Source organism: Juglans regia, chromosome 14 (genome assembly GCF_001411555.2).
Source record: "Juglans regia cultivar Chandler chromosome 14, Walnut 2.0, whole genome shotgun sequence".
Classification (NCBI taxonomy): domain Eukaryota; kingdom Viridiplantae; phylum Streptophyta; class Magnoliopsida; order Fagales; family Juglandaceae; genus Juglans; species Juglans regia.
Window position 1 is genome coordinate 17,224,666 of NC_049914.1, and position 24,359 is coordinate 17,249,024.

A 24,359-nucleotide genomic window follows, 5' to 3' on the forward strand; every position below is an offset into this window, starting at 1 on the left:
ATAAGAAGATAAATATAGGCGGCATACTGACATTTTCCTATCACTAAATAGAGACAGAGCTTCCCCTCTCTGTTTAGGCAGTGTATGGGGTTGGTGCACCCTACTCTGCGTGGTCGGGGTATGGGTTTTGTCACCTGGTTATTGTTACTCTGTCGAGGACAGATATGTACACGACGAATCCCTTTAGAGTTAGGTCTTTAGAGATCTGTCGTCTGAACTAGACCATATCAGTCACGAAAGTGTGCTGGGGAGTTATTAACATTTGTAATTGATTTTTTAAGTCATATTTGTATGTTCACTATTATGAATGAAATGTGATTCTTATTCTCAAAAAAAAAAAAAAAAAAAATAGAGAGAGAGCCGCGAATATATTTATACCATTGCAAGGGAGATACGCTTGTTGTGTGATAAGGTAGTCCGAGAATGCCACGAGGATGAACCTGAAGTCAACTGTTAAAGAATAGCGTGAATCTCAAGATATTTAATAATAATAATAATAATAATGATAATAATAATCCACTTACGTGTTGGCCATTTCTTATTTGAAAAATGATAAGATTACTTTTTATTTACTATTAATTTACTCTTTCTTTTATATTTGATTTTTTTTTTATTTTTTATTTTACATAATAATTAAGAAAGTGACTAGTAATAAAATTATATTTTTTTTAATTTTTCTTAATAATTAAGGATGTTAAAAAAATACTTAAAAAAATGATAAAAAAATAAAAAATTTAAAATATAGCATGAGTGGTAAAGGAGACATAATAGAAATAATAGAAATAAATCGGTTGGTTAAATTTCAAACATCAAAACTTACTAGTTAGAAAAAAAAAAAAAAAAAAATCTATGCTCATTAGAAAGACATAATAGATTTGAAAAAGTATTCATTTTAATCTGTTTGAGATAAGAGACATGTTAAGTCTACATATAAATTTTATATAAAAAAATTTACAAGACATGATTTAATATAATAATTTAGATATATTTTATGATGAAAGAGTTCTACAACTTAATAGATTTTATTAAATCACAAAAATGTATGAACTTTCATGAGTAAAAATTGTGTTTACACCAAATATTTCTTTTTGAACAATACATTAAAGTTAAAACTCTAAAACAGGTCTCCGGTCCAAACAACATTTGATTATTGGTTCTCGTGGAATACTACTTTTTTATATTAAATTTTGTGCTCTTAATCATGCCAGTTGATATGTTATATTTTAAGTAGCTTTGTAATTTTTATTTCTATTATTGATTGATAAAATTATTTAAAATATGCCACATCACTCAATGTGATAAAAATTGGTAAAATTCAAAATAAAGAATAACAATGCTATGCTTTTGTATTTGAGTAATGCTCGATATATATAAGTTCTAAATAGATAAGTCTCATATAAATCTTTTGTAAACTAATTAATAAAAAATCATTTTTATTTTATGCTTTTAAAAGTATGATTCACTTTTACATAAATACTACCATGTTTGGTGCAGCATAAGGAGAGGAATTAAACAGGATGCTTGTAAATTGGCTTTATGAAGAGAACCATTAAATCTATTGGCGGATGGATACGTAAGATGAGAATCCAATGAAACTCCCAAAGGCCTCACATGTGCAAAGATCAGTAGTACTCTTTCATCCAGTCTTGAGTCACATGTGAAGGGAAGAAGGTCCACCATAGATAAGACAATCAAGATTCACAGGTGAGCTATCCCTTGCTTTGTTGTTTCGATATTGCTGTAAAGCCGACCATATTCAAATAAAAAAAAATGCTTCATCTATTCAGAAAACTTACTCTTCCTATTGGAGCGACCGCCGGTGACTCTCGATGGGATTTTTTTTTATTTATTTAACGATTAAAAAAATATTTTTTAATAATATTATTTTTTTTTTAAAAAATATTAAAAAATGCATGTAAAGAAAAGAAAAAAAAAAACTACTATAACTAACAGTAGGCCCATTGAGAGCTGGGAGCCGTGGTTGTAGAACCACCTAATTTTAAATTGACATTATAATATGATAAGTCAAATTATAAAATATTTTTTTATTATAAAATAAATTTAATATATCACGTCAAATTACATCATTCTATTAGTTTATTTTTATAATATCTTGAGACTTTTATTCAAACAATTGAGACACTCTCTCTCTCACTCTCACCCTCAGTCACATGTCAGACAAACATAACCGGTTGTTTTTCTTCCATGTTTGGGTTCATTAAAGCACTCTTTATTCGTTTTATTCGACGCTACAATTCAGTAACATCAATAGCAGAACATAAACAGAAAAACCTTGAAAGTCTACGGGGGGGCTTGGACGCCCAACTGCTCTTGCTTCTATTTTTCGCAAGAGGGACCCATCTCAAGACCCCCCCACCCCCAAAACAAACTCTTCACAAGAAAACTAACTGTTTCTTCACGTACAACTCAAACAAACCACACTCAATTCGGACAACTTAGACATATATCCTTTTTAACACTCGGGTGTGAGGGTGTGGTCTCTCTTTGCATCCTGACAATAGTTGTAAACCAAGTAATTCCTCTGCACCCATTCCAAGGCCGAGTACTGCTGTTGGCTCAGGCCGCCGGAGCTAGACGGAGAGGCGGAGGCCGGGCGGCATGATGCGGCCCCTTCGGCTGTGCAGCCGCCTATTTTGAAATTTGTGTACCTACCGATGAAGGGTTGGTATTGATAATCAGCTTTGTATTTTCCATCCTCAGTCGCCCAAGATGATGCATCCCAAACCGACCCGTACAAATACATTGGCCTTGATGGAAATGTGGCATCACTTTTTCTTGGATACCTCCTTATTGGCACATCATCCACTAGGAATCTGCATATTTACCAGACAATCAGACAGACTTGCGAAAGCAGAAAACAGAAACTAACAAGCAAGATTAATTTATATATCTTAACCAATATGCATGCACGACAAAGGAGTAGATTTCTTTTGTCAAGATTTTTTTATGCATAGTTTCAGACGTTGTTGGCTTTGAAGTATAAGTAAACCCAAAACTGTCTCTCAGGAGGATTTAATTAATACGTGAATAGTAAATTCCATTTGGTGCCAAAGGATAAAGTCATGAAAGACACGCATGTCTAAAAACAGAGGAAAATGTTAGGAAAAACAATAATTTATTTAATTATTTATGTATGAATTAATAGTTTCTAAGTTTGGAAAAAACCCACCAAGTCTTTCAGAATGTTAAGACTTTTTAGTATGTAAAACGTGTGACCCAAAGAGAGAAAAATTACATTATCTCTGAAGGATTCCACAGTATAGCATATCTGTGATAATCTTGTGTGGGATCAAACCAGAGATGAAACTTGATCTCTCTTCCAACAATATTTCCGTCCCCACTGCCTCTGACATATACATTCGTCTGCAGAGTATATGGCTTATCGGGCGTAGTTCCCAGAAACTCAATATCGATTTCATCATGGTTCCCCGGGTGGTCTTCGTTGTTTGAAAGCTATATATATCATTCCCCCATTTGAAGAATAGACAAATAAGAAAACGAGTTAATTTTTATGAATAAATAGTCTGAGGAATTAGAATTATGTAGGGTTATCCTCACATAGAATGATGTGATGACCCCAGCAGTATAGCCAGATTGGAGCTTGATGTCAGCACCAAAATACCCAGATCGATATGCATGCAAAGACTTGAACCCACTTCCTATATTTTCAAAATTGCAGAAAGTGAGGTTATAAATTGTCTCAATCAGTACCGAAACAAATAATAGAACAGAATAAACATGAAGTGAGACTGATCATAAGACAGACCTGAGTATCTATCAAGCCAGAGTGTTATTGAGCCCTGGTCTGCTCTCTGATGCTGAGGACCCCAGAGGTTTCTAAAGCCCTGATCAAAGTTGATGGAATCGATATTTGAACTTGGTGAGTAGCCAGGTGAAGGTGGACCCTGAGCACTGCTTGAACTAGACATGAAACAAAGAATAAGGTACAAAAGAGGAGCCATGAAGAGGAAGGAGGAATGAGATTGCATTGTATGAAACAGAGTCTTAGCACTCTGCTTAAATGCAGGGTGGGACAGATAATTGAAAGAAGTAGATGGTGTATTTTGGCAGAGGATGGCTTTGCAGGTTGTATAAATAGGCAGATTGGAGGCCCCACAATGAAGGTAAGGTGATAAATTAGTTGATGAGGGAGTTATTAAAGGGGACAAAAATCTATACAATCTTTGATAGAAAGAAATACAAAATTTTCCAACTTGTGTATGTGGCTTTTGCTTCTTCTCTTTTCATTTCGTACTGTGAGAGAGAACATCTTTTTTTAGATGGATTAAACTTGTCAGTTATTGTTTCTCATTGGGAAAGCAACGATGAAGGTGTCTGAAGAAGAGATTAGTGGGTGTTTTCTTCATGGCACTAACTTGATTAAAGCTGACAGAGATGGCCATGATAGCTCTAAATCTGTGCAGTAATAGGCCTTATAAAATTCAATTTTGCTACGTAAAATTATTTACGTGTATTACTTGCGCACTCTACTGATGTGACGGAACTCAACAGTTATTTTATATTTAAAAAAAAATAATGCAGCCAATCACGTCGACTTGTGCATGAAGGAGTACGCAAAAAAGCACTATAAAATTATGGGTGATGTAGTCAAATAAAGGGCGGCAAATGGGATTAAAGTGAAAAATGTTGAGGTGATGTGATTTGAAATTGAAGGAGCAACTTTCTTCAGAAAGCACAAAATAAAGGAGTAACTGAGAAAATATTTATCATGATACTATAGCATGGTTAATTAAATTAGAAAAGCTGAAAATTAAGTTTTATAAATTCCTAATTAGATGTCAATGGAAAAATGGTATAGATTTAATTATTTAATTTATATTCTAATATTTCTTTCTTGTATCGATCATACTTTTTTAATAAGTGAATTTAACACGCGAGATATTTAATTAAATAAGATGAAGTTTTAGAATCATGAATTGATCTCAAGACTTCCACTCTGATCATTCTTGGAACCTGGCTCCTATAACCGGATCGATGTTGCTTGCAACTGGCCATTTTACATACCAGATTTTGTGCCTGAAAACAACTACCGAAACTTTGTTTTGTGCTTTAAAATAGGACCATGAGAAAGTCAAGGTAGTTGCCAAAATCTGGAGGTAAGTGATGTGAATCCATATTTGTTCAACCTCCTACTTTCTCTGTGTCTGCATATATATTTATTTTAATTCTTTATTAACGACTCCTAGCAAGGTGACAACTGACAATTTCTCACTCAAGCTTACTGTTTGTTGACTTACTATTGTTAATTATTTTGCGTGGAGAGATGTTTAACTACAAACAGTACGGACCAACAACTGCTGCAAGTTCCAAGTTTGACAAAGCAATTATTAAGCAAACGACTTTCTCATAAATAGACTGGTCAATGCAGACTCAATCCAGGGAACCTTGATGCAGCATGCAGCCTGAATTACCAGGAAACTTGCTGGAAAACTGTCAAGAAATGCACCCTCAATACCCGGGTGAGCTGCCGCTTGTTTTTGTTTCAAACATGCAGGCGGAAAAGCTGGGGGGAGCTGCTGCTTGCTTTTCTGGGATTCTTAGGGCTTGTTTCGATGAATGAACTTAAATTAATTACTGCAGCTGGGCATTGCACCCCAAGTTTTGTCACGTAAAGCAAATTAATTGATCCTGTTTTCTTGAACATCTCAGAAACAAAACCCATGCAGATCAAGGGTAAGCTATGTACTCTTATCCTGGTCAGACAGTAGTTTTAATTAAACTACTTATGTGATTCAAGAATGTAGGCGTGAGGCATGTGAGGAATGATGTGGTAATTTTTGTTGTCCATGTAGACAATACCATGTGATGCGCCCAAATCTAACCTAACTGGATACTTTATTTGTCCTTTGATGATCTTAACAATATTAATACAACACGCAAACTAAGCTTGGATCATGCAACACTGCAGCAAACTAGCTAGTTTTCCCTCCTTGATTGGTGTTATGTGAGAAATTAGACTTCTAGAAAGGACAACATTTATCATGTCATACATATTATATATATATATATATATTGATATATGTCATGATACATATTGAATGTTATCTCACCGACCAGATTGATCATGTTTGAACAACTACTGATCATATGTATATATATATATATATATATATATATATATTTTCTTGCACGATAAATAAGCAGCCTCTTTTGTAGAATATATAGATCAGAACACGGAGATTAGACAAAAGGGCGGTCTGTTGGGGGTGTTGGTCAGCCATGGCCTACGTGATTAAATGCATGCATATATAGCTATAGCTAGCTAGGGATCGGCTAGTTGGCCGACAAATCGAACCCTGATCGGTACTGCATGCATGAGTTACCACCTTCCACAATCTTCGAGCCCAATATCTACTCAAAGTTTTAAACTTTGCATATTCGATCGGGTACGTGCTTCTAATTATATGCGTACTGTGCAATCATCACATTATATATAATATATATATATATATATATATATACACATACTTGAAGAAGTAACCCCAAACCCGGCCAATTATTATAATATATCATGATGATAGCTTACATCATGTCAGCTCCCTGCATGCATCTTAATAATTATGGCAGCATTAATCTATGGCTGATATCGATCGGATTGTACCCGTACTACGTCCAATTGCTTTTTTCCCTCCTAATTCCTATATTATAATGATGAGATAGATCATATATAGACAAAAACGTTAATATTATACAAGATCACCAACGTCCCAGCAAAGAAAAATTTGTTTGTAATGATGCTAACAAGTTGAGGGCACGTTATTTGTTACCAAAAATTATGCTTATTTGTTTTCAATTATATACTACAAAATTGATAATTTTCTATTAAAATAAATTATCTATTATCATCCCAAATAATTATTTTCGCCGCAAATAACTTGTTCTTCGATTATTGAGACGAGATACAAATATTGTCACAGCAAAATCCAGAAATGATCCGGAAAATATTGTTCCAATAATATTCAATGTTGGGGCATTAAAATAAAAGCTAACCTTTTTTATACAAGAGTCTAACGAAGAGGGGCCGGGGCAAAGATGAGATATGCAGCTGCATGTTTCTACCGAGCTAGCTAGCTGCTTAATGATCAAAATCTTGCTGATCAAGCTAATTGGATTATTACAAAGATTTTTGAAGTATATTTTAAACAAAAAGAGCATATTTGCATGATGTCAGGAAGAAAATTAGATATATATACAGCAACTACATATATATATGTATATATTTGAAATCATTATAAAGATCAGCCGATCAATCGAGGGTCCATAATGATAAGAAACGTAGCAGGAGGAAGAAAGAGTAATGTTATATGAAATTGTGGAGTGCGCAAGTATTGTGCAGTTATTTTAAAAAAGAGTGTGATCTATTATTAAAATTTTTTTTTTTCATGTAAATCCCGTATTTATTCATTTTTTTCAAATTGATTGCATAGCAATTGCACACTTACGACTGCAACTATCATTTATCATTTCTCAAGAAGAAAATATGCACTTCATATATGACTGTAAAAATATTTTCTATTGATCTGATTCTACAATTACAGAATAATCACACTATTTGTAAAAGTAAATGGTGTTACATATGAAATGTTTTAACCACTATGAGTTGTACGGTGGTGCTTGATATGAGGCTTTATTTCTACAACTTATCTCATAACAGTCAATACTCCCCTTCAAGTGGAGCATGAAGGTATGTAATGCCCAACTTGGATCTAAAGAAGAAAAAAAAAAATCTCGACCCAAAGGTTTTGTGAAGAGATCTGCCTGTTGTTCGGAAGTGGGTGAATAAAAGTAAGAAGACCAGCAAGAATATGGTCACGCACTAAGTGACAATCAATCTCTATGTGTTTGGTGCGATCATGAAAAACCGGATTGTGTGCAATATGAATGGCAGCTTGATTGTCGCAGTGAAGTAGTGCAAGTTGAGGATGAGAGATTGTGAGATCATGAAGAATAGATCGTAACCATGTAAGCCCACAAGAGGTGTTAGCCATGACACGATATTCAACTTCAGTAGAAGAGTGAGAGACAGTGGATTGCATCTTTGTCAGCCAAGAGATAGGGCTCTCCCCAAGTTTGACAATAAAGCCAGTGGTGGACCGTTGAGTCATAGGGCAGCTGGCCCAATCAAAGTCACATTAGACTGATAATTGAAAACTGTAGGCTGAAGAAAAAAATAAGCCATAACTATGAGTGAACTTCAAATACTGAAGTAAACGGAGGGTGGCTTTTTGATGTGGCTCATGAGGGGCATGCATAAACTGGCTCAAAATATTCACTACGTAAGTAATATCTAGACGTGAAATGGTCAAATAGATAAGACGACCAACCAAGCGGCAGTAGGATGCTGGATCAACAAGAAGAGCACCATTAGTGTCATTGAGCTTAAGATTTTGCTCCATAGGAAAGTAAGCAAGGGGGAGAGCCAAGTTGACCAGCATCAGAGAGGATGGCCAGAATGTATTTGTGTTGGTTGAAGAAAATTCCAGCAAGTGAGCGTGCTATTTCAATGCCAAGAAAATACTTCAGATTTTCGAGGTCTTTGATTTTGAATGCAGTAGCCAAGTAGTTCTTGAGGGCAGTGATGGTGGGTAGGTCGTTGCTAGTAACAAGAATGTAATCAACATATATCAGAATGGCAGTGAACACGGTGCCCGTAGTCTTGGTGAAGAGACTATGATCAACATGAGATTGACAAAAACCTGCCAAGGTAAGAATATGAGATAATTTGGAGTACCATTAGCGAGAGGCTTGCTTAAGACCATATATAGATTTCTGCAAGCGGCAGAAACGTTTCTCCCCCTGAGGATAATAACCGGGAGGTGGATCCATGTAAACTTCTTCATCAAGATCACCATAAAGAAAGACATTGTAAACATCCAATTGGTGTAAAAACCAACTTTTAGTTGTAGCTATAGCAAGAAGACAACGAAGTGTAACAAGTTTAGCACAGGAGCAAAAGTATCATGGTAATCCAAACCTTCTACCTGGGTGTAATCCTTAGAAACCAACCGAGCTTTATGACATTTGATGGATCCATCAACCCTGAGTTTGGTTTTGTAAACCCACTTACAACCAATGGCTTTTATGTTGGGAGGAAGAGGTTTGAGAGTTCAGGTGTGATTGGCTTTTAGGGCTTTGATTTCATCAACCATAGCAGCTTGTCAGTGAGGAACAAGAACATCTTGAGAATAAGATTGAGGGTCATGAATAGTTTTGGAAACAGAGGTGAGAAAAGTAAAGTGGTTAGGATTAAAAAAAAATAAGAGAGAAAATTAGGTAAAAAATGAACCGTACCTAAGAAAGTCTGTGGAGCGGGATTAGAACGTGAAGAATCCGAGAGTTTTGAATAGATATAGTCTTGAAGGTAAGAAGGACGAGTGATCTAGCGGTGTGTCCGAGAAGAGACTTTGGGGGTTGGGTTCAACGGGATCACGAGAGGGACTATCAGTGGGACTATCTATTGGATTATCTGGGTTTGGGTTAGGGAAATGATCTTGGTAAGGAAATTCAATGAAGATAGGATTGGGGCCGATAGGGACAGTAGGGAAAGTGGGTGGAGTGTCTGTAAGGTTATAAGCTGTAAGGTCAGCATAAGGAAAGACAGTATCAACAAATCGGACATCACGTGAAAAAGGATTTTTTTTTGTTTCTATGCTATATACATGATAGGTGGAGTGAATAAGAGAATAACCAAGGAAGATGCATTGGGAGGGGCGTGGTGAAAATTTGTCATGATGAACTTTCAAAGTATGTGCATAGCATAGACAACCAAAAACACGAAGATGCTTATAAGTGGGGTTTTTATGAAAAAGAAGTTAATACAGAGTTTGATGGTGTAGAGAGACTGACGAGGTATGATTAATCAAATATGTAGTAGTTAAGATACATTCACCCCAAAAAGAGATAGGCAAAGAAGCTTGAAAACGTAAACAACGAACAACATTTAAGAGGTGACGATGTTGTCGTTCGGCAACACCATTTTGTTGAGGAGTTTCAACACAAGTATGCTCAAGAATTACACCATGATCAGAAAAGAATTTTTGCATGTGATAAGCTAAGAATTCCTAACCATTATCAGTGCAAATTCGTTTTATGTCAAAACTGAATTGGGTTTTTATCATGAAAAAAAAAATTGGCGAGATAGGAAAAAGTGTCTGATTTAAATTTCATGAGATAAACCCAAGTGACACGAGAATAATCGTCTACATTGGTAAGAAAATAAAGTACACCAGGATGAGAGGGTGTGGCATAGCCACCTCATGATATATCACAATAAATACGATCAAAAGAACTAGCACTTTTATTTTCAAGCAATGAAAACGGTAAACGAGTATTTTTAGCACGAATACAAATATCATAATGCGCATCTTTATTAAAATTAGAAAAATCTTTCGGAGTACAAGGAAGGGATGCGTGACCTAAACGAAAATGCAACAACGGGTTAGCAGCAAAGTTGGTGTGAAGAGCAATGGGGCCTAGGGCTCGAAAGTGATAGAGACCTCCACGTTCCTCACCCATTCCAATTAGCTTCCTCGTGTATTGGTCCTGAAAAATATAAAGAGATAGAGTAAGAAAGGCAAGACAAGATGAGGCTTTAGTAAGTTGGCTGACATAAAAAAGTTTGTATTTCAAACCAAGAACAAACAAAACATTAGTAAGTTGGAAGAAGGGTGATAATTGAAGTTTTCCCATGTCAGTGACTTGAGCTGTGGCCCCTGTGGATAAAGTAAGAAACTGTGAGTAAGGTGTGACATGGGTAGCATGTGGCAAAAATTTCATAGAGGCCACATGTGCTGAAGCACCCGTGTCAATAACCCAAGGCAGAGAAGGCGTAGAAGTACTGAAAGAAAAAAATCAGAGAAATCATCCACATGGCTGGGTTGAAGAAGATCCATCAATTGCTGATATTGCTCGGTAGAAAGGATAGGGATAACACTTGCAGTGGAAGGAGAGGCCACCCAAGAGACTGCGTTGGCTAAGAAAAGTGGGGTAGTGAGGGCGTTGGTATTCTGCTTGGGCTTGGAGTTGCTCCAGTGGGCTGGGTACCCAATAATTTCATATCAACTCTCAATCAAGTGACCTTCTTTGTCACATTTTACACATTTTTTTTCCCGTTTCTTGCTCTGTTGGGGGTCTGATGTGAAGACCAAGTAACAACCATTGTTGTGCTGTCGAGTGTGGGTAGGAGCGGGAGATGAAGATGGTATTGGGTCTCCTCTTGATAAACAATACCATAGGCTTTGGCAATAGAGGGTAGAGGATCCATAGCAAGGACTTGGCTCCTAATGTTGTTGAAGGAATCGTTGAGCCCCAAGAGAAATTGAAACAAATGTTTTGTGTTTTCTCTTGTTGAGGCATTTTCTCAAGCACTTCATGTGCAAGGATTAGGTTCCTGTAGAGTCTGCAATTCATCCCAGAGACCCTTGATGTTGTTGTAATAGGCTGTAACAGTCATGGAATCTTGATGGAAATTGACGAGATCGCGCTTATGGCGATACAGCCGTGGGTGATTGCTTTGAGAGAATCGGTGATCTAAGTCTTTCCATACTTCAGACGGATTCTGACTACAGATCAAGCTTTGCCTTAGAGATTTGTCGATGGAATTTAGCAACCATGAAAGAACCATGTCACAACACCTCTCCCACAGTGTAGCGATGGAAGGATCTGTAGGTTTTGTTAGAGCACCATCAACGAAAACAAGTTTATTTTTGGTGTTGAGAGCCATACACATGGAACGTTGCCATGAGAGATAATTGTCTCTGGTGAGGAGTTCTGGAACCAAGGTTGCTCCAGGGTTGTCAACAGCGGTTAGGAAATATGGTGAAGTGAGATCACTGATTAGTTGGAATGGGTGGTGCAGCCATGGTGTCACTACAAGAAATATGGTCTTTTTCAGCTCAAAAAATCGTCGCAAATAACCCTTAAAATCGTTGCAAATAACCTTCGCAGTGATTTATACTACGCTGGACATTCGTCACAATTGTTGACTCACTTAAAAGTTAAACCAGTCGAAAAATGTTTATTTGCAGCGATTTGTTTCGTTGCTAATATTGTAAATTATGCCGCAATTAACGTTCATATTTCAACTCTTTATCGCTGCAAAAAAGTATTTGCAGCATTTTATATCGTTGCGAATACACAAAATATTGCATAACTTTTGGGGCCACACAAAAGTATAACACACATCCAAATTATATTCACTATGAATTTTCTAGGTGGCCACACAAAGCTCAAACTATATAAATTGCAATTTAGTATTTATATCAAACATTTAGAATCAACTATATATACAACCACACCACTTTATATAACCAAGAAAATCTCTAAATTCAATTCCCACATCTTTTCTTTTTTCACATTACCTAGCTCCACTCAATACATGTGCAAACAACTAAATCAAAAAAACACCCAAACAGAGAACACAAGCAATCAAGCCAAATCTGAGCATCATAAAGGGCATGAGTACTAGAGAGAATATGATATTTTATTACTACTAGACAAAGAGAGAAAGTGACATTAATGTAATGCTGGTTGGTCACCTAATTTTGGGTTGGAGAAAAACATCAGAGAAATATATCATCTATTCAAAAGAGAATCAAAGAGAACAGAAGTAGTTCTTGGTGACTGGTGTATTATATTTAATGACTGAAAAATATGATTAAGAGTACAATACAACACAAGCTTCCACTTCTTGACTCTAAGTTTGCCCACTACATTCTAACTCCTGCATTTTATTAATCTACATCAACCGCGTACTCAATTCAATCCAACTTAAAGTATAATGCTCATTCTCCATATATTTACAATAACAACCCAACGACTTCACCATTCAACCCAATCACACAATTGTAAACTCAACAACATTTTACACTTCACACAATAGCTATGTAATCTTGGTTTAGAATCAAGATAAGGCCCATGAGTCACTTGGAAGTCTCAATAATAAGTTCATTTCAAGAGAGGCTAAGCTTCTTGGTGAGGTTTCATGGTGTCAAAGCATGAGAATTGTGGTTTAATGCTTGTCCACCACATTTCCTACATTAAAAGTAAAGTAGAACCATGAATGAAGGCTATTTAGATGAAGAAAAATAGGGAAAATCTAAGGGAACACAGGTAAAACCAAAACTAAGTTTACCTAGTATTTACACTTCAGACAGTTATATACAAATGGCTATATGAAAACTGATTTTGACAAGAAGTTTATTATGTATGTCTCGATTTTTTAATACTCTAGCATGTCACAAAATGATAGATGTAACTAAATTGAATTTACATAGGAAAGGGAAAGAACAGGGGCTGATTATAATCACCTCACAACTCTATGTGAACAGGGGCTGATTTAGAGGACCAGAAATTACTATCTGACTATGTGAACTAAATTTGCTCAAGGAATATGTACTTTAAAGTTTAAAGGGAACTAAAACAGAGCCATAAATAACATAATTCAGAGTAAAAAGACAAGTTATAATGTCTTAAAAAAATCCTAGTTGGAAGCAAGTCTGGAGAAGAAACAATTTTTGGAGAAGATATTTGCTAGAACATATTTACTTGCTAATACCATAAAAACTCAAAGAAGTATATATGCTTGAACACTTTGCCCACCTCTTTTAATACTCATTCACATTCAACAATACTCCTACAAAAGGCAAGTCCTTTTGCAGCTCCAAATGTAATTTTCATTCTAGTGCACCAAGACATAGGAAGCAATACTCCTACAAAAACAAAAGACAAATTACGTTGTCACTATTGAAACTAAACTATAGCCATGCCCAACTGTCAACAACAACAGATTCAGAGATAACAAAATCTGTCTAAAAATAACTTCCTAATCAATGTTTTTCTCCAACACTAAGTAAGATCAATAAGAAGACCTTAAATTCACAATAGGGACCTTAAATTTGCAAAAAATCTGAAATGCATCAAACATGATAACTAAACACCCAAATAATGTGATAATAAAACCAAAAAAAGATGATCTGATTTGCCATAACTTTTGGGAGATAATTTTTTTTTTACAAGTACTTTTGGGGATAATTAATGCATGCTGCTGTTAAATTAAAACATATAAATCATATTGATCTAATACCCAACGCCAAAATCTAATTAAAACATATAAATCTCTATTCCACGATAATATGCAAATTTTCCAAACCTAATACACTAAACTAAAGAAAAAACTGATGAATAGGATAATTGCAAAATAAAATCTTCTCAAAACCAAAAAAAAAAAAAAAACCAAAAGCAAACAAAACCCTAGAGCTACTAGTATAACACCAACATCATTTACACAAAAATTGAAACAAAATCCTAACTTCATGTTCATAACCCAAATCCATTAAAGAATTACCTCCATTACAAAGCACCTCACAACTCTAAGCCACCAACACAGACATCAAAGACACAATAATCTTGTTTATTACGCACTCTTGCAGCACAAAATAGAGAGATGAGAGAGAGAGAGAGAGAGAGAAACGGTACTGGAGGAGAGATGACCTACCAATGAGGACGAGAGCATGGTGGTTGTGGTGGTGGAGCAGGACCGAGGAGGCATAGAGGTCGCAGAGCTAAACAACTCCAGCCAGTCGGCGTTGTGTACTCACATAGAGACTTTAGAGAGAGAAAGAGAGAGAGAGAGAGAGAGAGATGCGGACATCGTGAGTGAGTGAGTGAGTGAGAGAGAGAGAGACATAGAGACTTTAGAGAGAGAGAGAGAGCGGAGAGGAAGACAGAGAGAAGAAGAGAGCCATCGGGGGGGTTTTGCGAAACAGAGGGGAAATGAGAGAGGGATATCGGTTTTGCGAAACAAAGGGGAAATGAGAGAGGGAGATATTGGGCAAGAGGGTAAAATGAAGGAGGCCGCGGGCTCTAGTTACTTTTAATTTTGAGTATTGCCTTTTACAGCAATTTAATGTCGCTGTAAAACACATTTCACTTTTTTGCAGCGATTTTTAAAGTTAAAAACTCGCTGCAAAAACTAACTTTAACAATTCTGTCGATCAATAATGAATAAACCGCCGCAAACTTTTTGAGGCAAATATTTTCATTGCAAAAAGTAAAAATTGCTGCAAAAGATCAATTTAATATTTACGGCGAACGTCTTTGTCACAAAAAAATAAAAAAATCGCTAGAAAAGACCATTATATAAACTTGATGAAAAAAAATTGCGAAGATGTAGAAATCGCTGCAATTAAAGCCTTTTTGCAGCGATTTTATGTCTGCTTATTTCCAACAGACATAAAATCGCCACAAAAAACCTTATTTCTTATAGTGTATTTGTGAAAATGTTTAGAGATCTCAAAAAAGGAGTTGCTCTGATGCCATGATTAAAAACGTAGGAGGGGGAAGAAAATATGCACTTGACTGTAGAAATATTTTCTATTGATCATTTGATTCTACAATTACAGAATAATCACAGTATTTGTAAAAGTAAATGGTACTTCATATAGAATGTTTTAGTCACTATGAACTGTACGATGAGGCTTGTTATGAGGCTTGATATGATGCTTGATTTCTGCAATTTATCTCATAATCAATACATAAGAACAATAATTCAAACCTACCACGTAGATAGGAGCATTAAAAAACATTTTGAAGACATTACTTTCACGTAATTATCTTAATTTATGAAAACATTAATTGTGTACGTGAGTGCTACATTTTGGCCGATATTGGAGGATTACAATCTCTCACGACGTAACGTCCTGACTGTTACGTCCTAACCGCCTGTCTGTCATAAGTTTTAAGCATATATGTGGTAATTAACCAACTGAGAAATTGATTAAATGGAACGAAGTCGTCCACTGCATGGGTCGGCGCATGCATGTCCTGATCATGCGTGCCAAACAAATCAGAAAATTCAAAGACAGATTTTCGACAGCAGAAAAACGCGACGTTAAATTTTCTTGGGTTCGGCTTGAATATTTATATCGCATGCATTACTTTACAATTTGATCCCATTTTCAAGTCAAGGCGGCTGGAGGGTACCCCACCGACACTAATTGGATATCGCCCTTCAATTGAAACAAGGCCTTGAATTCGAAGTCCGTTTCCACTTTAGAATATGAAACGAAGTAAAATATAATATAACAAAAATGAGAAGAGGAGGATGATCAAGGAAAGACTTTTGAGTACTATATCTTCGTTATTATCAATTGTGATTAAATATAAAGCATATGTCCCTATTTATTAGAAATTACTTAGGAATGAGATAAAGTAAATTGCATCTTGATTATTAATTATGAAAATCAAATTTGTGATTATGAACATCAAATAATGTCCCGTTTGGTTATATAGTTCAGATGAGATGAGATATTTTGAATATTAATGAAATTTTTGAGTTAAGATGAGATGAAATAGTTTATAAAAAATATGTAAGTTTGGATAGTGAGATGAGATGACATAATTTTTAATTTTTGGACTTTGAAAAATGTGTGGTTCCCACTGTTGATTAGAGAGCAGAAAAGTGTACTGTTTATGCACTGTTAACTGTTAGTTTTACTGTTTACATACTGTTCATATCAGTTTTGTACTGTTTATTATTAATTACTATTTATTTAAGTGGATGTTTTTAAAATTTAGAAATGAAATATAGTGTATATGGATAGAAAAAACTACTGTACGATACATCTCATCTGTATTGAGTAACCAAACATGGCCCAAAATTCTTAATTTAATATTGTTTCTAACATTTCTCCTCATTCACAATATTGAAATATGAGTATAATTTTGATATTCGTTGATTGATTATAACTGAACCGATGAAACTGACGGCACTGATGAAGTGGCTACATTTTCATATTTCAAATTCCGGTAATGACCAGCAACTGAAATATCAAATTTGGATCTCTAGTCGACAATGAGTTACGAAAGGGTCCAATCTAGCAAAACGGCTCGGTTTGAATATAAAAGTCTCCCAACTCATTTTAATTCATCTAATTATTATAATTTTTTTAAATTCTCACATAAGATATAATAAACAATTCAATTTTTTTAAATTTTAAAATAATAATAATATTTTATTCAACTTTATCTCAACTCTTCATATCTCAACTTATTATCCAAACCTAACTTCTCTAAAAGAGGCAAACCCAAATGACAAATAGAAAGCGGTCCATAGGATTGACTACTGAGCCTGGCTTTAGTCGAGCGCTATGATACCATAAAAGAAATTAAAATATAATAGAAAAAAAGAGGTAGAGAAGATGAGGGTGAGGGTGAGTGCTTTGTATTTGTTATTCTCAATTGTGATAGATTATAAAACATGTCCCAAGCCCGAGATGAAGTTAGGATTATAACTTTGGAGGGCCAAATATTTTAGGTTTGAATAAATTGTTCAATGGATTTTTTAGGAACACCACTGACAAAATGCTAAAAAAAAAAAAAAAGTTATTAAAGAGCTAGAAATAAAAACTAAATTCAAAATCTAAAGAAAATAGGCATTTCACAAAAACCCTAACAACAAAAAAGTTTATATAAATTTTAATTAAAAAGTGTATACAGAAAGTTTGAGCAAACATCAAAATTAGAATTATGACTTAAAATCTTCACAGAAATTTTAGAGAATATTATGATGACTACAAATAAAAATATTTTATTTATCTTCACCTATGTTTTAAATCTATTTAAAAGTAAATATTATTTTCTAATAAATCTCTCTAAGAATTGAAACTTTCTCTATCAAAATATTATATGAAATAAAATTAAATAGAAAATAATATAGTTGAAATATTAAATTTAGTTCGCTTGAATAAAACAGTACGATCAAAAGTTAGGAAAAAGCATTGCCTGGGCAAAAACACCAAGTTAAAGAAAATTTTGTTTAGAACTTTGGGGGACGAGGCCCCCCTTTGGCTTCGTTCATTTTATAGGAAAATTACATGGAATGAGATAATAAAGGAAAACATTTTAATTGTTATGAAAATCAAATCTCTTAAAACAATAATTGTGAAAATCATACTGGAAGGAATATTTTTAGTCCCCAATAGACTAGGCCTAGACCAGCTCTAGGGAGCCCAACGATCATGATGTAGCCGGCCCACCAAGCGATAGTGGAGAAAGAGGGCCCATAGCCCATAAGGGAAAAAGATCAACAGGATAGATGAGACAACGCTTACTCTAACACAACCCTGTTTGAACGACATGAAGGGATGCCACGTCCCATTAAATGGGTAGATACGAAGCGTGACAGGAGATTCGGCCGAGAGGCACTATACTGGACAGAGTGCCCAGGTAGTGGCCGCACCATTCCACTAGCCACAGGGGATGTGACCCGAAGAACCACGCTACATTAAATATGACGACATGGTTCCTCGTACAGAAGACAAATGCCCTTAGTGCAAGAAACGAGGTCTACCTCGATAGAAAGTATAAAAGCTCAACTCTATGCACTTTTACATTAAAAAAAAAAAAAAAGGAAAGAAAGAAAGAAAAAGAAAAAGAAAAACCTCTCTCTATCACCAGATGACTGACTTAGGCATCGGAGGTGTTTAATCACCCACTTAGTCCTCATGTTGCTTGTGTGCAGGATCATTTATCTCAATGTCCGGTGTGCGGAACACATCATTAGCAATGGCGTTGTCTGTGTGGTCTTTGTAAATTAACGTGTCTTTTACATGCCAGTTGCAACACGCTTTAATAGGACCTGCAGTTAGGAAGCCACCTTGAGGAACATGAAATAAAGGTTCATAGAATTGGAGGAGTGCATGGAGATGATGGCAACAGAAATGGAAAATCGCCAATAGGAAAATGAAATCCTAAAGAGAAGCGGGGAAATGCAAGAGGATGCAACATCGAGCCAAAACGAGCGTGCCGAGTTGCAAAGTAACATAGGGATAGATGCCGACAAAGAAGAAAGAAGGAAGATGAACAATGAGCTACATAGCCTCTTAGACAAATATGAGAAGATGGGTAAGAGAATGTGAGCGTCGTCGTCGGTTGACGAGCTACTCAATAACACGAACCTAACCTACAGTGCGGATGTGATGGCGGCACCACTCCCACCAAAGTTCAAGATTCCGCAAATAGAGATGTACGACGGGTTCAAAGACTCCCTCGAGCACCTGGAGACCTTTAAGGCCCATATGACTTGGAGATGTATGCTACAATAGCCGACGAAGTCGACCTGCTTCTAGTGGCAGGGTTTATCCAAGAAGCATAGTACCCCGAATGACTGTCTAATGTGGTCTTGGTAAAGAAGGCGAACAAGAAATAGAGAATGTACGTTGACCGCACAAATTTGAATAAAACATGCCCGAAAGACAGTTTTTTGGTGCTGCGCATTAATCTAATAATAGATTCCACGGCGAGCCAACACATGTTGAGTTTCATGGACGCCTACTCAGGGTATAACTAAATCCGAATGAACTCCGACGAGGAATAGAGAACGTCGTTATAACAGACCAAGGGCTGTATTATTACCGAGCCATGCTTTTCGAACTTAAGAACGTAGAAGCAACTTACCAATGATTGGTTAACCCCTTGTTTAAAGACTAGATAGGGCACAACATAGCGGTTTACATGGATGATTTGCTTGTCAAAAGTAAGGAACTCAAAAGCCTATAGAAGCCTTTGATGTCCTACACCGGCATAAGATGAATTTGAATCCGGTTAAGTGCGCCTTCGGAGTAGACTCGATTAAGTGTCTAGGCTTCATGTTCTTGGAAAAGGGGACAAAGGCCAACCCAAAAAAGATCAGATTCAAAATGAACATGTCGCCACCTCAGAATATAAATGAAGTACAGAGGCTGGTGGGACGGATAGCCGTGCTCAACCGTTTCATCTCCCGATCGATGGAAAAATGCATATCATTCTCCAAGGTGTTGCAGGAGGCACAGTCCTGAAATGACGAGTGTAGCCTAGCATTCAATCTCGGCGAAGCAGAGTTGGGGGAAGCCTTGAACAAGTACCTATCGGTCTCCCCTCATGCAATCTCGGCGGCCTTACTAAGAGAGGCAAAGGACGACCAGAAACCGGTGTACTAAGTTGTGCGTTCTAGGCAACAGAGGTGAGATACCCCAGGTTGGATTTGTTGGCCTTTGCACTAGTGATGACAGTTAGGTGCCGAAGGCCATATTTCCAAGCTTACCTGATCAAGGTCTTGATAGAAGCTCCTCTGAAGAAGATGCAACAAAGACTGGATGCCTCGACCCATTTGTTGAATTTGGTGATTGAGTTGAGCGAGTTCGACATTAAGTACCTTCCTCAGAATGCTGTAAAGGAGCAAGTCCTTGATGACTTTGTAGTTTTGAGTTCACTGAGTTCCCCGAAGAAGTCAAGATTGCAATGCCCGCGGGAAAGCTCTGACAAGTCTTCATTAACAGCTCATTCTTTCATGCTGGGGAGGAGCATGAGTGCATATCACAATAAACTCTAGAGAAGAACACAACTACGCAATAAAACTCACTTTCAAAACAACTAAAAATGATGCAGAATATGAAGCGTTGATGGTCGGGCTGTCGGTAGTCGAAGCACTAGGAGCTGTAGAGATCGAAGTAAGAGTCAATTCTCAGGTGGTTGTCAACCAAATCTTGGGAGAATTCGCTGCAAAAGGTGAAAGACTAAAGAAATACTTGTAGCTAGTGTGGGAGAGACGCGATCGTTTCCTGCATTTCCAAATCCAACATATACCACATGGAGAGAACTGGAAGAAGCTCAATATGTGCTGACCAAAATACACAAATGGGTGTGTGGAAGTCATCCCGACAGTAGAGTCTTTGCCGGAAATTTATGAGAGTTGGTTACCAATGGCCATATTCCCTAAAAAACGTGGAAGAATTCATCAGAAAGTGCCTAAAATGCCAGACGTATGGATCGGACCACACTGCCCACCAAAAGAACTGACGTTGATCATGTCACCCTGACCATTTGCACAATTGGGATAAGTCTGGTTGGCCATTTGCCCCCGAATAAGGGAGCATGAGGTTCGTGGTCATCGTCGGGGACTACTTTACCAAGTGGGTGGAGGCAGAAGTCCTAGCAACCATCTTGACAAATAACATCACCATGTTCCTATGGAAGGCTATTGTTTGCAGGTTTGGCATTCCATGAAGCATAATCCCAGACAATGGATGATAATTCGATTCAAACTGTTACCGCAATTGGTGTGCAGAACTGGGGGTCAAATTCAAATATTTCTTCGCTTGTCACCCGCAAGCCAACGGACTGGTCGAGGCAATCAACAAATCCTTGCTCAGGATCTTCAAAAACAAGTGGATTGACAAGAAAGGAAGTTGGGTGGAAGAACTCCCGGGGGTGCTGTGGGCATACCGAACCACCATCAGAACACTGACGAGAGACACCCATTTCCCTCTCACCTATAGGAGCAAAGCGATGGTACCGATGGAAGTAGGAATTCCGATCTACAGAGTCCAACACTTCGATCAAACCTCCAATGACGAGAAGTTGGAAGAACAATTAGACTTGTTAGAAGAAATGAGAGAGGAAGCCAAGATCCGGACGACGATCAACAAGAGAAAGGTAGAGCGCTACTTGAATAGGAGGGTTAGGCCCAGGTCCTTCAAGGTGGGTGATTTGGTACTGAGAGAAACATGAACGACCACGCCAAAGGAAGGGAAACTAGGGCCGCAATAGGAAGGATTGTTTTTAGTCATCGCCAACAACAAGTCGGGCTTTATTGCCTTAAGGATGCCTTGAGAAATGAATTATCGCATCCTTGGAACATGGAACACCTAAAGAAATATCTTGCTTGAGTGTATTAGAGGATGTATGTGTTGGAAAACGCTGGAAACCATGAATGAAATTGTGACTCCCCCACCCTCCGCTTGGGATGGAAATGAGACTTAGAGCGTCGAGACATGTAACACAAGGTTACATACCCCCGTTCATGGCAGTTAATATGCAATGCATCCTATAAATTCATCTAGCAGTACGCAATAACTGTAGCAGAATAAGGATGACTAAATAAAACTTATACCAGAATAAACTAAAACATCCCAATATCATTCATAACCATTATAAGCTCAAATCATAAGGTAACATAATCTTATTATAATTATTCTTGACAATTATTTTTACTCACTCCAAAGTGGACAAAGAAGTTCCAATAGGATAATTTTTCATCCTAGACTTTGGGGTCGTAAAAAAAGTTATTTTCATGCTAGCTATGCTTTGAAAAACGTAGTTCATGATCGATGCATATGTAGAAGGTTTTCATGTAAAAATGACATTTATATGCAATATGTTAAAAATGGTGAAAAGGACACATGTCAGGTAGGCAAGTAGTCATATACTCAATGTATCATATAACATGATTTTTCATGCTCAAAATGAAAATTATAGCATGAATGTGACATTTATCAATAAATAAAAAATAACTTATCAAGGTGTAAGTTAGAGGCCAACTTACATATTGCCTGAATTTAAAAAAATCGTAGCGGCTATAATAAAATTTGTACTAAGTTAGTATTTGAACTACTACTCAAAATTTTCATAATAAAAAAGTTTCAAAAATAAATATTTACAAAAATACCCATAAACTTTCCAAAATTGACACTAAGTTCCTAATTTTTCACTATTTGCAAATGAACTCCAGATTCCACCAAAATTCACAAACATCATATATTCTATGCTCTAAAATAATCTATGCCCTTAGAATTCTAAAAATCAAAGTGGAACAAGTTCAAATATACTCAACCCATGGCATGCACTCTACTTGATGCCTAAGTACACTTTCAACTATTGACCCTTATGAATGCATGCATACTCAATTTTTTTAACTGAAAATAATTAATGTAATCCCTAATGACATGTTAAAATGTTACTCTTAGGCCAACACTTCATCCCAACACTTAACCATGGCACAAAAAGCTTGGGCTAGGGGTTGTTCAGTCGAGGGCACAAAGGAGTACATATGTGTGCTGATTGTTGTGGGTTTAGGGTTGTGACATATCATTACCCTTAATGACATGTGTGAAGATTTATCAAGGGTTCTAATATGATCTAAGAATGATGCAAGTAAATAATAAAACATGAAAAATTTAGATTGAAATGGCTAAAAAGATTAAGAAGAAAAATTAAGCAAAAAATATGGTTTAAAGATCATTAATCATGGGTAAGTTCATTAATTTCCTTAATTATGGATAATTGGAAGTCCTAAGGGGCGTGGGGTACTACTTGGACTTGAGGAAAACCAATGATATGGTATATGTAGGTTTCAAATAGAGGTGTGAAAATGCAATATAAGGCTTTGGGCCTTGTTGGGCTTAAAAGGCCATGAGAGGGAGTTGCATAGTTTATAGGATTTGGGTGTGGGTTGATGGGAGGCCTTAGTTCCAAATTTTAAGAGGTCAAGATAGGCCTCAAGATCCAGAAAGATTGGGCTTGAAAGTCTTGCCTTATCATAAATGGGCCATGGGTCAAAGCTAATACCAAGTTAAGCCCTAAAGGCCATATGCCTTCCTCACACTTGGGCCAAATCTTTCTAAGGCTATGCCACAAAGACTTTAACTCTTATAAGGCTTGGTTCAAGGCTTTTAAGTCTTAGTCCATAAGGTTTAAGGGCTTTAAGTGTAGCACTAATGGGCTTACCTACTAAACCACTCATATTTAACCCTTAAGCTTAACCATTAAGTGCCATAATTTAATGGGTAAAATAAAGCTAGCAAACTCCCTTAAGGGAAAAAAATAATAAAGAATAATATAAATCTTATGATAAAAATGTAAAGCCCAAAAATATAATATAGTATTATAAGCTTATTCTAGGGAGATTAAGGGTTAATCCTTATAGGTAATTAGGTGGGGTGTTACATAAATTGCTTTCTTTTCAAACTATGTGTTTTCTCCTACAGGGTGTCACAACGGGCGGTGACAGCCCCTTGACTGCCCGACCTTTACTCTCTAAGCCGAGTCCCTTGACTCGCTACAAACAATGGGTGGTGACAATCCCTTGATTGCTCGACCCTTGCGTTGAAGTCGAGTCCTTTGACACGTTGCAAACCATAGGCAGTGATAGTCCGTTGACTGCGCGACCCTCACGCCAAAGACGAGTCCCTTAACTCTCTGTGAACCATGAGAGGTGACCATCCCTTGACTGCCGAACTCTCGTGCCAAAGTCGAGTCCCTTGACTCTCCACCAACCAAGAGCAGTGACAGTCCCTTGACTTCTAGACCCTCGCACCAAAGTCATGTCCCTCGACTTGCGCGAACAGCGGCCAGTGAAAATCCCTTGATTGCCCCACCCTTGCACAAACATAAGCCGGGTTATTGGACTCGCTGTGAAATGGGCGTGATAGTCCTTTGATTGTTTGGCCCTTGAGCAAAAAAATAAAAAAAACAAACAAAACAAAAGAACAACAACAATAAAA

General features: G+C 36.7%; 1 protein-coding gene across 1 annotated transcript; it reads right to left on the reverse strand.

Moving 5' to 3' along the window:
- Nucleotides 1–2,208: 2,208 nt before the first annotated feature.
- LOC108989714 (probable xyloglucan endotransglucosylase/hydrolase protein 32) lies at nt 2,209–4,098 on the reverse strand. Its single transcript, XM_018963435.2, has 4 exons — nt 3,788–4,098; nt 3,580–3,680; nt 3,257–3,474; nt 2,209–2,834 (listed from the first exon to the last, which is right to left on the reverse strand). The coding sequence occupies exons 1-4, from the start codon at nt 4,008–4,010 to the stop codon at nt 2,474–2,476; spliced, it is 903 nt and encodes a 300-aa protein (XP_018818980.1). The 5' UTR covers nt 4,011–4,098; the 3' UTR covers nt 2,209–2,473.
- Between the last annotated feature and the right edge of the window lie 20,261 nt (nt 4,099–24,359).

Excerpts from the sequence above, each read along its gene's own strand:
- LOC108989714 (XM_018963435.2), bottom strand. The coding sequence starts at position 4,010 with ATGCAATCTCATTCCTCCTTCCTCTTCATGGCTCCTCTTTTGTACCTT. Across the intron at positions 3,681-3,787 it reads CTGGCTTGATAGATACTCAG|GAAGTGGGTTCAAGTCTTTG; the intron begins GTCTGTCTTATG and ends TTGAAAATATAG. Across the intron at positions 2,835-3,256 it reads TGGAATCCTTCAGAGATAAT|ATTCCTAGTGGATGATGTGC; the intron begins GTAATTTTTCTC and ends GTAAATATGCAG.